At 34.5% G+C, this 16,869-nt stretch overlaps 2 protein-coding genes across 2 annotated transcripts; both read left to right on the plus strand.

The window, feature by feature from the left end:
* The first annotated feature begins 482 nt into the window (after positions 1 to 482).
* Positions 483 to 3,686, plus strand: LOC124446792 (ras-related protein Rab6-like). The gene is given in 8 exon segments (XM_046997673.1): positions 483 to 679; positions 845 to 903; positions 1,436 to 1,489; positions 1,757 to 1,820; positions 1,823 to 1,861; positions 1,950 to 2,061; positions 2,299 to 2,392; positions 3,358 to 3,686. Coding segments are annotated over 8 exon segments (621 nt in total). The 5' UTR covers positions 483 to 615; the 3' UTR covers positions 3,493 to 3,686.
* Positions 3,687 to 5,178: 1,492 nt separating this feature from the next.
* LOC124445384 (long-chain-fatty-acid--CoA ligase 4-like) lies at positions 5,179 to 16,836 on the plus strand. Its single transcript, XM_046996106.1, is given in 15 exon segments — positions 5,179 to 5,518; positions 6,121 to 6,398; positions 6,837 to 6,948; positions 6,950 to 7,083; positions 7,942 to 8,022; positions 8,145 to 8,214; positions 10,506 to 10,561; positions 10,678 to 10,742; positions 11,220 to 11,291; positions 11,364 to 11,503; positions 11,614 to 11,786; positions 12,120 to 12,194; positions 12,264 to 12,455; positions 15,771 to 16,046; positions 16,362 to 16,836. Coding segments are annotated over 15 exon segments (2,118 nt in total). The 5' UTR covers positions 5,179 to 5,276; the 3' UTR covers positions 16,514 to 16,836.
* The last annotated feature ends 33 nt before the right edge of the window (positions 16,837 to 16,869 follow it).

Here is a 16,869-nt window from a genome sequence, read left to right on the forward strand (position 1 = left end):
AATAGAATTTGACATATTTGATGTTTGAAAATTTTTCATACACCGTCTATCGGTATAAATTACAATTCACAACCTGACAGTTTTCTGGTATAAATATTCAGTGCATCTCGACTGAACGTTATTCTCATCAACATCATTCAAATCATCAAAATATTAGTGAATATTTTAATTATATTTTGTTTGTGGACAAAATATGTATGACGTTTTATGCAAACACTGGTCCTAAAGTCAGATCCCTACTACCTTAAGAAGTTATACCAACAAAAACCACAAGGAAGGGACATACACTATAAGTATAATTTTTGTTGTTGAGTCAATGATAAATGAGCCGGGAATTAATAGTACTCACAGTCAAAGAAATATTTTGGCTTAGATGCTGCTTTTTACGAGCATTGAAGATCGCTTTTTATTTCGTGTAAAATCTTAAAAAATTTTATCTTGGCTCAAATAAAAATTCTTGGAGACAAGTGGAAGTTGTACGATGCGCTCTTTATATAGATTTCATCAACGTGGCTGAAATGAAAAAATAAACAACGACAGCAGTTATTTTGGAGAACTATTTCTCCATAAACGTAACATAATCAGTGGGTGTATGTTTACCTGATAATAAAGAATATGGCTTCAGATTTTGGAAATCCTTTGAGGAAATTCAAGCTTGTGTTTTTGGGTGAACAAAGTGGTGAGGAAGATATTAGATCATAGGGATTTATCAGGCTGACATGCACTAGTTGATAGAAGTAGTTAATGAAATTATAAGTATGTTTGACTGTGTCGAAATACACTACTATATCTAATAAGTTAGAATCTATCATTAGAATATCCTTGGTTTATGTTTCATCTTTAGTTGGAAAGACGTCGCTGATTACTCGATTTATGTATGACAGTTTTGACAACACGTATCAGGTATGTCGAAACGAAGTATTATTTTGTTCCATTTTTTTATATTTATGAGTATCACTGAATGCCGCATAAACACGCTATAATATGAGGCTAGATTAACTTTATTCGCTGCTTTTTGGAGATACAGTTTTATATTTATTATGATTGGTATTTAAACATGGATTGTACGAATTCTTGGATCATCGAGAATAAAGTCAATAAACCATTAATTGATACTTAAACTATGTATTGTAAATGTTAAACTTGTTCTAAAGACATTCGTGCACATGATTAGATGAAATGTACTTTTACTAATTCTTTCTAATTCACTGTGATTTCTTGTTTCAAAAAATTAGGCAGTATACTGGGTTAAGGCATTGATTAATAATTCATATTAACTATCAATGATTTTTGCTGATAACATATAAAATTACTCCTCATGGTGTAAAGAGGGAATAAAAATTTTGAAAAATAATGTGGTAAAACGAACTGTGGAGTTTTTGGCTCATATCAAACAGTTATGAGAGTTGGTTATTAGATTTGTTTTACGTTTCAGGCAACTATTGGTATTGACTTTCTTTCAAAGACTATGTACCTAGAAGATAGAACGGTGAGTTAACAATTAAAAAAAGACAACATTTTACAAAGTTTGTAAATTGCACACATGTGATTCAAAATTTGCATGCAGAAGTGCTTACTTTTCTCAATACAAAATGTTCACTCAGGGAGTTTTCAGCATTGAAAGTTCTCTTTTTGATAATTTGGTTGCAAAAACACTCAATAAAAATTTTTAGCTATGTTATCATAAAAGTTCAGATATTTTGAGTGTATTGTGTATTGTACATTTACTGCTTAATTTTTAATACATAATTTTCAGGTAAGATTGCAACTTTGGGACACAGCTGGACAGGAGAGATTTCGAAGCTTAATACCAAGTTACATTCGGATTCAACTGTTGCTGTTGTTGTTTATGACATAACAAGTACTGTTTGAAGATGGCATTTGTAAACTTTAAATATTCCACGCAAATGTGTTTTGAAGTAATCAGATTTTTGATTGTTTTACTTCAGATTATAATTCATTTCAACAAACTAATAAATGGATTGATGATGTAAGAACTGAGAGAGGAAATGATGTCATTATCATGTTGGTTGGTAACAAAACAGATCTCTCAGATAAAAGGTAAATTGAAAACATCAAGGTCGAAGGTATCTCTTAATGTGTGTACATCATTAATTTATTATTTGGTCAAAGTAATAGTCACAGTGGTATGTGTCATTTTCAATAGATTTCCAACAAAAATGATTCAAGATAGTTGTGTATTTTGTGTTGTGAACTGGACTTGCTACATGAGTCATACAGAATGACAAATACAACCTGATAAGCCATTAACTTATTTATATGTTTCTTCCTATAAAGGCAAGTCACTACCGAAGAAGGTGAACGCAAATCAAAGGAATTAAATGTGATGTTTATTGAAACTAGTGCTAAAGCAGGATATAATGTAAAGCAGGTACTGTTGTATACATATAGAATTTATTCTACAAAATATTTTGAACTGAGAAAGGAAATCATATTTTATTGCATTTTATTAGATAGGGGTGGATTCATGGGGGAGTGGCTCTAGTTTTATTTTGATGGCTTCTTGTTACCATAGCATGTCAGACTTTTTTGTTGAATTCTCTTACGTACCTTGTTATTATGATTTGGAGATTTTGGAAAGCGTTCTCTCTTAAACATTTATCGTAATTGCTTAAAGAATGAGTCTCACGATAATGCTTTGTGCATTTGCGCTTACGTACCTCTGGTTTTGAAATTTTATATCTGATATGGTGTTAACAGATTGTTTTCTGACAAACCAAAATATGAAATATCTTCAATTTAACTTATTTCTTCTTCATTTCATACCGCATCGCGCTTTGGCGTTGATGGACCAGACTTGGTAGTAGAAATAGGCATATTGCTACATTAACAACCTACGTCATAATGCTGCCATTTCGAGTGCCCTGAAAATGGGTATTTATAGCTTATTAAGTGGGAAAAGCATGACCGTGAGACTGATTCTTTAGTTGTTGTACTAGTATTTTGTAGCGAAGTCTAGGAAGCCGTGCGCACTCCTCTCTTAAATTCCCTCCTGTTGCTAGACAGTTTGTCGTTCTGCTAAAACATGATTCGGTTAAACCATCGCACAAGTAATTTCATTTTTTTTGCGTAGTATTTAAGTTATATTCTATAAATCATCTCTTTCACCCTCTGGACATTTTGCTTGTGTACTTGCATTTACGATGTCTTGTGCACAAAATACCATCCATTTTTTAGCTTTTGTATTAAGAATTTATCTGCTTAGTTTTGCTCCATAATGTGAAATTTCCTTTATCAAGAGGTTTCGGCCTGCAGATTTCATGATATGAAGTTTGCGGAGCTGTCTTTGTAATATACTTTTAAAAATACAAAAACTCTGTTTACCATACTTTGTAGCTTTTCCGTCGAGTTGCTGCAGCTTTACCTGGAATGGAAAACACGGCGGAGAAACCGAACAAAGATTTAGTCGAAGTACACTTAAATCAAACGCCTCAGGACAACGTGCAACAAGAAGGAGGATGCTGGTGTTAGTTACATCAACAAAATAATTTGCCACAGCCTTGTTATCTTTTAGAAGTCGTATCGATTATAAAGAATGACTTATGATGTTGCCAAACATCTTAAAGTCTACTTAATCATTTATCACTCAGATTTTAGGCCATGATTATTTTGAAAACTGGTGTAAAAGTTAAGTAGTGTTACTTTCAATTACAATCAAGAATCGACGACCTTGTTTTGTTTATTTTACTGTATTTAATCGTGTTTGTTTGGTGGATTACTGTTATTTCGATCAATTTATACTTTGTACACAGGTAGTTAGGCACGTACAGAGCCGTTTCGTCTGTTTCAACATTATTTGGGGACTAGTGAAGTGTTAATTTGTAACTGTTGAGATGTTGGTAACTGGTGAAGTGTAAATTGTTAGTTGCTGACTGGTGAGGTATTAGTTTGTAACTGGTGAGATGTTAGTTGGGCACTGGTGAGGTGTTAGTTGGTGACTGGTGAAGTGTTAGTTTGTGATTGGTAAGATGTTCGTTGGGGACTGGTGAGGTGCTAGTTAGTTACTTGTGAAGTGTTAATTGGTGACTGGTGAGGTGTTGGTAACTGGTGAGGTGTTAGTTGGGGATTGATGAGGTGTTAGTTGGGGACTGGTGAGGTTCTAGTTAGTGACTCGTGAAGTGTTAGTTGGTAACTGGTGAGGTGTTAGTTGGTAACTGGTGAGGTGTTAGTTGGTAACTGGTGAAGTGTTACTTGGTAACTGGTGAAGTGTTACTTGGTCACTAATGTGATGTTATTGGGGGGGCGGGTGAGGTGTTAGTTTGTGACTGGGTAGATTTTTGTTGGTTAAAATTTGGTATGTCTACGAAGTAAAATCACACCTTTTTATAAGATTTTGACGAAAAATCAGATTCTTGATCTGCCCAGTCAAACTTTTGAGATGCTAAGCTCCTATCAGCATATGGGCAAAATCTCTCACCACTCAAGAAAAAATGTTAATTTTACAGTAACACATCCAAATGTTGGTTTTTTTTTTTTCTTCTAGACGACTTTCTTATTCGAACTTACTAAAGTTGATGTTATCGTCTAAATGAAAGAAAATTCCCCTGAAGAGTATTGAATGCACCCAATTGACCTAATTAATGTTTATTTGGTTGCTGCGCATGTTGAAATATTGCTAAAATTTGGTTACAGGAATTACTGGATTTTGATAACACACATCTCATCCACTCAGCAAAAAATAAATGTAACGTTTGAGTTTTCATTTAGTGTATTCGATATCAGAAATTCTTTTTCTTATAAGTTCCACAAAAATACAGATTCTAATTTGTAATGATTCTTTGCTATAGATTAAACTCTGCTACCCTGTGCTACGTAAGTCACTAATTACAGCATGTCAGTCAGTAACGTTTTTTACGATTAACCTATTGCACCGTGCTTGGCTGTGAGACCTGACTGAGCAATGTGCACGTGGTCATAATCTATCAAGTCAATTTTATTAGATTTCTTGTCAAAACGTCTACTACGGGCAGCTATTTTACATTTTCTTAACATAACGATTGATTGCACAGATACGTAAACACATACACTCATATGAACAATCAAATAATCATGATAAAACTGTTGCTAAATTATTTATATATATCAGTATTTTTAAATCGTGTCCGGTGAAGTATTGGACACGTGACCTAATTTATGACGTTCACAAAGGCAAATGGACTCTGACTTTGAACTATGGACTTTGCAACTGGCGATTTTGTGGAAAGACTACTTTAAAGGCAGCAAGTATCCTCTCTGCATTGCAATTGCAAAGCAACATGATCTTAGATATGATTGAAAGGTCGTTCCTCTATGTTCTCAACTTGTTTGCTTCTTGTTGGAGTTATATATCATTTTATCCGTGGTATATTTTGTTCGGCCAAAAAATACGAAATGACAAAGTTCAAGCCAGGCCTACAGTACTGAGAGATCCTAGTTCGTCCTATCGATGTGTAGAGCATTTAAACGATATTTTAAGAACTCCATTTCATGGATTATATACGTTGGATACATTACTAAGGTATGTGGAACACCTAAAGCTGTTGTTGCTGTGTGTTTTAAATATCTATGTAGAATTACGTACAACATCAGTTTTAAATAATTGTCCTTTCTGGCTACAGAATACAGGGGCCGGTTGCACGAAGCATGGATAGCGCTATCCAGTGGAAAGCAAAAATTTTCAAACTTGTAAAAAAGGTGTTTACGTTTCTCTCACGACAAAGAAATTTTTCTCTTATAAAAGATTTTATGAACGTTTGCTACCCAGTGGATAACGCTATTCAGGGCAACCGGCCCCAGATGTGTTTGTCCTTTTGGAAATTTAAGATCATTTGATTAAGGCAAATCGCCCTTTTCATATGCTCACATTTGCAAAGATGTTTTATTCACTAAATATTTGTTTAATGACGGCAATGTTGTAAAAAAGTGGTCATCGTAGGTGTAAAATTCATTGCTTTAGTGATGGATTGAGAGAAAGGAATTCATTTGAAAGAATTCGCAACTTAACCCCACAAACTTCTTAAATTTCCTTCAAAAGGTCAAGGGCAATGCTGGGGACATTCAAGGGTGCACAAGTGAAATATAACTTTTCAATCGTGTGAATCAGTAATTTGTAATTTTTAGACAGTCAGTGTCAAGCTATGGCCCATCAAAGTGCCTTGGTACACGAGAACTCCTCAGTTCAGAAAATGAAGTACAACCCAATGGAAAAGTGTTCAACAAAGTTGTACTTGGCGAATATAAATGGCTTAGTTATAACGATGTTCTGACAAAGGCTGAATCTTTTGGTTCTGGACTCATGGCTATTGGGCAAAAAACAAAACAAAATCTTGTCATATTTGCTGATACTAGAGCAGAATGGATGATAGCAGCTCAAGCTTGTTTTATGAACAATTTTCCAGGTAAATTTGATATCTCCTTTTTGCAAGTATCCTACTCCAATAACCACAATGTTGTTAAGTGACATTTGTGAAAAATTGAAAAATGTCATGAAGTTTGAGACATTTCTTGCTGGAAAATTAACAACTTTTGAGACTGTACAACTTCTTTAACTCTTCTTTATACTTTGTGTGATACAAGTTAGTGTGATTCAAAATTTAGAAATCCTCAGCTTGTTTTATTTATATACCTTAATGTTTCCTGCTTTTTTTTCAAATAATAGATTCGTGCATTTTGTTTTACCTTTCAAATATGTAGGCTTTAACTAGCATTCACATTAAAATATATAGTATTAATAGATTTGTGTGTGACTTCTTTGCATTGATAATTGATAACAGTTAATCTGACTCATTGATTGTTTTGCATTGAGTTATTCAAGAGTACCTTTTTCTTCTTAATAGTTGTTACCTTATATGCTACTCTTGGTGAGGAGGCAATTGTATATGGTATCAATCAAGCTGAAGTAGAAGTTGTCATCACTGATGGGCAATTACTAAACAAGTTGCAAGCAGTTTCACATCAATTATTGTGTTAAAACCATTATCTACATTGGTGATACAGATGTTAGTGGTCTAACATCATTTCCTAGCAATGTTAATGTGCTATCTATGACTGAGGTTGAAAAGATTGGAACAAGATCTCCAAATGGTAAGTGTAAGGAACATGTGCTTACGTCGTTGCATTTATTCATAAGAGGGTTTCTGGCCATTTTATTGCAGGAGTGGATATACCGTGGGTGCAATGGGTGTGCCTCCCTTTAATTCTCTAGCACCCCTCAAAAAAGTTCTAAAATGGTATTAGGTACTATAGACTATTATTGTCATAGTATTTAAGGTTGGAAAATTCTACAGTGAGATTGAGCAAAAATTAGAGCTTGTCAAGACAAAGACAATTTTACATATTTCATACTACCACCCTTTGCAACTGAGTTCATACATGCACATTTGGAAAGTTAATAAATGCAAAGTAACTTGTTACTATGTCATGTCACTTGGCACCTTTAGCTAGGACAATAATGCACCCTCTTGGAAAATCTGCTCCCCTCCTGTCAAATAAACATTTATCAGCTTCTGCTTTATTGAAAGGCTGTGTTTGACTATTGATTTCTGCATTATCTTCATTGACAAAATAACTAACAAATCGAAAGAACAGTTAAAAGGTTTTTTTTTCACCATATACTTGAAAGTTGCTTTTGGTCCTGTCATCATACATCACTGCACAAAGAAACCCATAACATCTAAGTTTTGCATTTAATAATAGTGCTCTCAATAAAGTTGTACAAGTCAATATCAATAATCTAAAGATGGAAGTTGTTTGAGATCTTTGTCTGAATGCCTCCTGTGTATATACAGCACCATTACTCTACCTGAGCATACTCACATATATCATTTTCATCAAAATATACCATTACCTGAACTTTCATTTTCATCAAATATCATATTTAATTTTTGGAGTATACAACTTCCTGCAAAACACTTAATGAGAAAAATGCTTCTTGTTTTTTAGCTGTTCAGTCACGTGTTCCACCTACTCCAGAAGATACAGCTGTGATTATGTATACAAGTGGTTCAACAGGTTTACCTAAAGGTAAAGGGTTTTCAATGTGTGATTATATACTTAGTATGTTATTTAAGTTACATAGGCGATGTAAAAGATTGTTCTAGCATTCCTCCTTACTTACCTATCACCAAATCTTTTTTTGTTCTTAGGAGTTATCATTTCTCATGCAAATCTAGTTGCAACCATTGCAGGCATGACAGACAGAGTACAAAATAAGAGGTGAGCAGTTATAACATAAGAAAGAGCCAAGGATTTAGGGTTTGGTTTTTTAGAAATAAGAGGAATTGAACTATGTACAATAGATCTAGCAGTGCAACTTTCTTGCCAATATGTCAATCAATATGGCAATAATGACTGAAGTATGGTAATTTGAGGGGGTAGTCGGTAGAAAATTTGTTTGACTGTGACAATTTCATCACATATGCGTATGACTCAATTCTAAAGCTAGAACGAGTGAGAAAAGCTTCAACTAGTGATAGAAGTGTTTAAGTTTGCCTGACTATTTTACAAACGTCTTGCCTTCAGTTATGCAAGTGATGGCTATAATTTCGAGTGAGTTGTGAGTGATGGTGATGTTTTTGTGATGGTGGTTATTTAGAAAGTTCTGTAGCTATATGTGTTCATATTTATGTATAATTCATATTTTAATTACTGGTACCATTCTCTTGCTTACAGAGAAAGTTCTGTAGCGATGTGTGTTTGTATGCAGTGTGCGAATTAACGGTGTGCAATGTGCAATTTGCACATCGTTTTGCTAGAATGAAAACAATTGCACATCACTTTTTCAAACGATATGCAAAAAACATCTTTATTGATTACCACCACATAAATTGAACAAAGTTTTCAAGCTTAAACATTACTGATCTTTACTTTATAAACGAGTGCGCTGCACGACATTAAAATCCATGTTGACACAATGTCATCAAATTCAAAGACGTTGTCACTTTGAGACTGGTAAATCTGTCAACACTCAACATACATGGTGCTTACATGCTACGACATTGGGGGTGTAATACATTATTAATGTCAATTTTTGCATTTGCGTTGTTTTGTAAACCGTTACGTAGTGTTTTTGGCATCATAGCTATTTTGAGTATTTTCAGTAAAATCAGGAAATATTTTGATTTTGATTCTTGAAAGAAGACAAAAAAAACTTAAATAAGCCAAATTTGAAAATTAAACCAAGGGAATTTTGATTTTAAATAAGCCTAACGTGAGAAAAACATTAATGGCTCAAAACATTAAGCCAAACTGGCAACATTGATCAGCCATACTTTTTGCTTTTACATATTGTTTGTAATGACATAAATATGATGTTTTTTATCGTAAGTAAACATCAAGGATGTTACTGTTAATAATCAGAAGGCAAAAGTATATTCGGCTATTCTCTTTTCACTTTTGTCTTTCTTGCCATCTTCGTCGAAAGGTTGTAGCTACCAGCAAAGTTAATACTGTAAGAAAATAGATGGAAACATCAAATGCTGACTTGTTTGAGTACTGGTATGATGGCCACTTGGTGAATTTATTGCGCTGTAAAGTTTGCACAAAAAAGTCGAGAGAATAACATGCACAAAAAATTTCTCTCATACAGCTGGATCAGCTGTTGTAACGAAAAACACTGTCGTAAATCATATGAATTTGTTCACGTTTAAAAATATTAATTTAGCAATTAGCGCTGTATAATAATTATCGTAATATCGATTTGATTACCCCTCTAATGAAACACTTTTGTCAAAAAAATTGCACATCGTTTTTTCTCAACTAATTCGCACACTGTTTGTATGTATGTATAATTCATATTTTAATTACTGTTACTATTCTCTTGGTTATGGGGAAAGTTCTGTAGATGTGTTTGTATGTATGTATAATTCATATTTTAATTACTATTACTATTCTCCTGGCTATGGGGAAAGTTCTGTAGATGTGTTTGTATGTATGTATAATTCATATTTTAATTACTGTTACTATTCTCTTGGTTATGGGGAAAGTTCTGTAGATGTGTTCGTATGTATGTATAATTCATATTTTAATTACGATTACTATTCTCCTGGCTATGAGGAAAGTTCTGTAGCTATATGTGTTTGTATGTATGTATAATTCATATTTTAATTACTGTTACCATTCTCTTGGTTATGGAGAAAGTTCTGTAGATGTGTTCGTATGTATGTATAATTCATATTTTAATTACTGTTACTATTCTCTTGGTTATGGGGAAAGTTCTGTAGATGTGTTTGTATGTATGTATAATTCATATTTTAATTACTGTTATCATTCTCTTGGTTATGGAGAAATTTCTTTAGATGTGTTCGTATGTATGTATAATTCATATTTTAATTACTATTACTATTCTCCTGGCTATGGGGAAAGTTCTGTAGCTATATGTGTTTGTATGTATGTATAATTCATATTTTAATTACTGTTACCATTCTCTTGGTTATGGAGAAAGTTCTGTAGATGTGTTCGTATGTATGTGTAATTCATATTTTAATTACTGGTACAATTGTCTTTAGTGATGATGTTTACATTGGTTATCTACCTTTGGCGCATGTGCTCGAACTTGCAGCGGGTATGACAATAATTGTCCATATTATCATTCATAGTTGGGTTGTTTTATGGAGTATTGTGAATGGCTGAAACTACTCTCATAGTTTATGCAGTCAGTTGTTCTCATTTTGTTTACAGAACTCGTCATGCTCACGAAAGGAAGTTGTATTGGCTATTCTTCACCTTTAACCCTGTCAGACATGGTTTGTAATCATTTTGAGATGTATTGTTTTGTTTGCATTAATGTTTGTGCTATATATTCCAAATGCTTACTGGTAATCAAGTGAGAAATGACAAAGTTTTCATGCAATAAATATTATTTTCTCAAAAATCACATGGTATTTAGTGTAAGTAAGTTTGCATACCAGGGTTGCGCGTCATTGAATTGGAGTTCTTTGTACTTGTAAGCAACACCTAGACTGGACAATGTATCCAAATTATAATTCTTGAGTAACTGAGTGACTGTTTATACTTTTATACCAAACCTCGATTGTTTTTTTTTCTTAATCACGTTTTTATGCCCAGTAATTTTGTTCCGTGTCAGTTTCCACATTATTTTTTTTTACGTTATCACTCTTCGACGTTCCAAGACTAGATCTTTTTTATTATATGGTACCAGTTGTTATACTGTTAGATTTACCGGTATGTCCATAACTTTTTTATTATTTTTACTCGTTTAGTCTTCCAAAATAAAGAAAGGTTCGAAAGGCGATGTAAGCGTTCTTAAACCAACTCTAATGGCGGCCGTTCCGGTGAGAGCAATCGACCAGTCTTTGTTCCAAAGCAATCTGTTGTTTTCAGCTTTTTACTTTTTTCTTCATCAGGCGATAATGGATCGTATTCGTCACAATGTTCTTGATAAAGTGAACGAAGGTTCTTGGTTCAAACGACTGCTTTTTAAATTTTCGTATAACTATAAAGTGGATCAAGTAAAGCAAGGTTACGATACACCAATTATAAACAGGTAACGCTAGTCGAAATTAGAAACTTTGTTCTGGTGATGCAGACAGAATTGCCATAAAGATACAATGCAGATTAATATTGGCACTAATGAATGGTTGATAAAAATATTAGATTCATCTTCAAGAAAACAAGAGATATTCTTGGCGGAAAAGTGCGTGGGATGTTGAGCGGAGGAGCCCCGTTATCTGAAGATACGCAATATTTTATGAATGCATGCATGTGTTGTCCTGTAATTCAAGGTTATGGTTTAACAGAGACATGTGGCGGTGGAACAGTTTGCTACAGTAAGAACAATTATATTCATCACATTGTCTATTATGTCTGGTAAACATGCTCCAGCAATCTTCAAATTTAGGCTTAGTAAAATTATTCTCTTATGAAGTTCGGACCATATCATGCAAAGGAAATTTAGAACGTTGTATTTTTAGAAGGTCTAGAAACGAATAACTGACCAGCCGCGTTTCTTGAAATATGCAATCATTTGTCTCACGATGATGTATAAAGTCAATATTTTGTGAACATTTTTTACTTGAGAAAATGTTTGGACGTATTAAGAAGGAAAATTAAGTTCCGTTTTCAAACCAACTCCAACTTACAGCTGATAAAAATTTTTAAAGTGTGGGATAGAACTTGTGGACGTGCTGGAGCACCAATTGGTTGCACCGAAGTTAAACTTGTGAGCTGGGAAGAAGGTGAGTTAAATCGCTGCTTTTGATTTGAGGAAATCGCGTTGTATCTTGTTTGATAATATTTTGCCACAGGTGGTTATTCTCCATATGACAAACCAAATCCAAGGGGCGAAGTTGTTTTGGGTGGAGGAAACGTCACAATGGGTTACTTTAAAATGCCTGATAAGACAAACGAAAGTTTTCATGTGGATAGAGATGGACAGCGATGGTTTTATACCAGTGACATTGGTGAAATTGAATCTGATGGTACTTTGAGAATCATTGGTGAGTATAAATTTGTACTTTTTTCCAGTGTTTAGGGGCTATGCCAATCACGTTAAATGCATTGTTCAGAAAGAGAAATGTGTATCATATTTCGTGACAACTCTCGTTAAGGAGCGTTTGAGAATTTTTGCAGCAAGTTTTGAGCATCATCCACGATGTGTAACATTAAGATGTTCACAGTTAGGAAGACTTACTAATTGTTTATATGTTTGTTTGAATTTTCTATAAACAACACCTACAGTATTTCGAGATTATTTTCACACTTAACATACTGGTACATTCTCCAGCTGTTCTTAAACTATAATTTCAGATGTAAAACTTACAAACTTCGTCAACAATTTGTATTTCTAAAGGCCCATTTCCACTTCATTCGCAATTCGCAAATCGCATGCGATCCTTTGTTTTCAATTCGCTTGCGAACGTTCGCAAATCGCATGCGAACATTCGCGTTGCGAATTTGACAAGTTCGCAATGTTTGATTTTTTGCGAACGTTCGCATGCGAACCTGCGTGGGCAACCAATCAGAAAAAGACAACAACAAACCAAAATGGCGGCGACAGGAAAGATAGAATGGACGCCAGAATTAGTTGAAGCCTTGATTGAAAATGTTCGTTCAAGCAAAGTCGTTTGGGATACGAGCAATGTAAATTACAAGAACAAAAATGTGCAGGAGTCAGCATGGTTAAAAATAGCAAGTGAGTGTGGTCTGGAAGGAAAAGCATCGAGTATTAAAGCAAAATGGCGCGATCTAAAAGACACGTATAGGAAAAGTTGAAGTTGTTGATACCAAAATCTGGTGATTCTGGTGGTACAAAGAAAGCTACTTGGCAATGGATGAGTCAAATGAGTTTCATGAAAAAATTTAGCATCGTTGAGACGCCAACATCTTCTAATTTCTTGACAATAAATGAGGAGGAAAGTCGCCGGATAGGCTTGCTGTCAAACGACACTGAGGAGGACATATCTGACTTGTCCCTAACTTTAGATGATCCAAAGCCAGACAGCCCAGCTTGCTCTTCGTCAGCAAGTGCCGTTAGTAATACTGAAATCTCTAAAGCACCAAATTTCTCTGGTAAAAGAAGGAAAAGGGATGAATCACTCAACCAGGTAGATTTGGCGATTTTATCTGAACTAAACAAAGATAAGGATGATGATGAGGATAGTCTGTTCATGAAATGCTTGATTCCGCAACTAAGAAGACTGGAGCATAAAAAGAAAGCATTAATAAAATGCCAAATTCAGCAGCTACTTTTTCAGGCAGAGTTTGAGTCCAGTTTTGAAGATCAATGATTTCTTCTGAATTGCTCCTGCTAGATGGAGTGTTCTAGTTAGGTCTTGGCATGTAAATGTGCAAAACATGTACTTGAAAGTTTTGACTGTTACATATAAAAACAAATTCACAGCTTATACACATACAGTCAAAAAGAACTGCTCAGGTTTTGTTTAGTAATGTTGAATAGATAGCAATTACCAAAGAGCTGGATCCACTTGTTATTGAATATACTATTATTTTTTCTCAGAAATTTCATGTAATGTTTTGGCATTTTGTGACAACAATACCCTGATAAACTATTTTTACTAGTGGGCAGTTCTTTTTGACTGTTTGTGTAAGAAAAAACAATCAAATTAAACAGTATCTGTGTGTTATGTGTTTTTTACAAGATTGGAAACATTTTGGTTCTGCTCTTTAGCTTTTAATACTCAACATTAACAAACATCATTTATTTATGTACACATTTTGCCAAGGTACTGCACCAGCAGGTGAATTGAAAAAGTTCTTGAAAATGTCTCGATTTCTTTTGCACTTTTCTTGCAGGCATTACCATTTTGGTTTGGGTTAAGGATTGATAGCCTGTATCCTTATTAACATCTTCTCTCAAGCTCCTGGCACAATATCTGCATTTTGTCTTCAGAATCTACAAATCCCGTGGGCAATATCTTCGCTCATGTCTGGGCAATGTTGATTCATGGAACATTAAGAAATTATGTAAGGCTACCACAGCTTTGACGATACCAATGCAACGCTCAGGTATAGCATCGATTGGTCGCTTGAAAATGCGCCATCTTGCAGTTGAAATGCCAAATGTATTTTCACTAACTCGTCTTGCCCTCGATAATCTGTAATTAAAATTCTTTTGCCATGTTCCAAATACCGTCCACCATATGGCTTCATAACATGACGTCCTAATGGAAAGGCATCATCTGCAGTTATTACATAAGAACATGTGGTGTTTGTGTTAGGCAAATTGCAGTCTTCTGGTAAAGACAACCTTCCATTATAGAGGGCATCTTTCATTCCACACCGTTCAAATATACCACCATCGCTTGAACTACCAATAGCACCTATATTCACTAGCAAATAGGAATAATGTGCACTGCAAACAGCCATCAAAACAACACTGAACCAACCATGAAAATTAAAGTACAATGAACCAGTGTTGGCAGGACAGTGGCATCTTACATGTTTGCCATCTAGTGCCCCAATACACAATGGAAAATTCCACTTCTCCCAAAATTCTTTCGACACATCTTCCCATTCGTTTGTTGTTGAAGGACATTGGACATAGATAGGAGATAGTGCCTTCCATATTGCTAAACATGTCTCTGGGACAATCTTGTTGACTGTAGAATGCCCCAACCGATAACTAAAAGATATGGTTTGATGAGAATCCCCAGTTGCAAGATATCTTAAGGTTACTGATAGCCGTTCAGCCGGCGAAATGGCTTCCCGTTTCTGGTTAGACTTAATTATCAATGGGGCAACTAACTGCAACAATTTCTCAAATACAATCGGTGACATACGAAAATATTTAAAGAAACTTTCGTGGTCTCCTAGTTGCATTTCTCTGACCAGATTGGCATACTCTCCTTGCTCCTTTCTTTTTTTGGAGAATAGGTCGGACCCAAAATCGTTTTCTGTATTTTGCCTTCCTTTTTTGATACCTTTTTCGTAATAACAATAATATTAAAAGTTTTCTTCTGCAAAAAACTGCCATGTTTTTTATTTAACCCGCAAAATTTTGCCATACAAAATAATTTCATTTTATTGGTCAATTAAACAATAGAAAATCGTGCGAACAGCGTTGATGATCGTGATAAGTGTGTATTGAATTCGCCTGTGTACGCACGTCGCAATTCGCAAATCGCATGCGATTTGCGAATTGCGAATGAAGTGGAAATGGGCCTTAATTGTGTTTTGCCAAATGCAAAACTATACCCAGCAAAGATGTAAATAGTAATAGTAGCACTAGCATTTGAAGCTGTTGCGAAATGTTTTTGGAGCATATCTCTTTCATGCTTTTAACTCTTTTATAGATCGCAAGAAAGACTTGGTTAAGCTACATGCTGGTGAATACGTTGCACTTGGAAAAGTTGAATCCATTTTATCTCGTTGCTCTATTGTTGAAAGAATCTGTGTCTATGCTGATTCCGGCAAGACATATGCAATTGCTTTCATTGTGCCACGTGCCAAGGAAGTTGCGACTCTTGCAAAATCTTTGGGTCTCTATCCGAATGACATGGAAGCTCTGTGTGAAAACCCAGCTATTGTTAAGAAAGTTATGGAACTGATTGAAAAAACAGCCAAGAGTGGTAAATTGTTTGTTAATTTTTTGCAAAATAAGTGAATAGTTTTTTCCGAAGCTTTTCATGGGTTTGTTTTATGAGGGCAAAAAAAATCGTATAAGTGTAAGTTATATTTATCGGCAACTTACACAGTCTGTAATCGATTCACTGCATATTGTAATGGATAAACAGTTTTTCCAATCTACTTGTACAAGCATTTTAGCTTTAGGCTTTCACTATAAATGTTGTTTTCTATTCATTCTAATAAGAGCTAGCATGCTTTTATTTTTCAGTGCAAAATTTTTCCTGTAATTATTAAGTTTTTCCTGTCCTTTTTCGTAGAAAAACTGGAGAAATTTGAAGTTCCGAAGAAGATAAAATTATGCAAAGAAGCATGGACTCCAGAAAGTGAACTTGTTACTCAATCTCTGAAACTTAAGCGGCGCAATATTGCAACGTTCTACGCTGACAGTATAAGAGCAATGTACTCTTGAAGAATGTTATTGATATTAGGAACTGAATATACTCGCTCAGGAAAAATGTAACTTGCTTATAACTGACGCTATATTGAATAGATGTAAGTGCTTTTTATCACTGCAAAATCATTTTAACCGTACCCAGTGCAACCATGTTTAGTATCTGTTGTGTTTTAGTGATTGCTCAATGTAAATTTTAATGCAATGAAAGTTTACATTATGAACCTTTATTGATTTAAAAACCAATTATGTTGTTGAGATCAAATGCTTACTTGGTAAATATTGATCAAAACGTTGACGTTGTTTTAAATAGATAGACAATAAAAGATGCAATGACGTAATGATAATTTATTTCTTAATTTGCTGACCTACGT

The sequence above is a fragment of the Xenia sp. Carnegie-2017 genome, unplaced genomic scaffold (genome assembly GCF_021976095.1).
Source record: "Xenia sp. Carnegie-2017 unplaced genomic scaffold, XeniaSp_v1 HiC_scaffold_22, whole genome shotgun sequence".
Classification (NCBI taxonomy): domain Eukaryota; kingdom Metazoa; phylum Cnidaria; class Anthozoa; order Malacalcyonacea; family Xeniidae; genus Xenia; species Xenia sp. Carnegie-2017.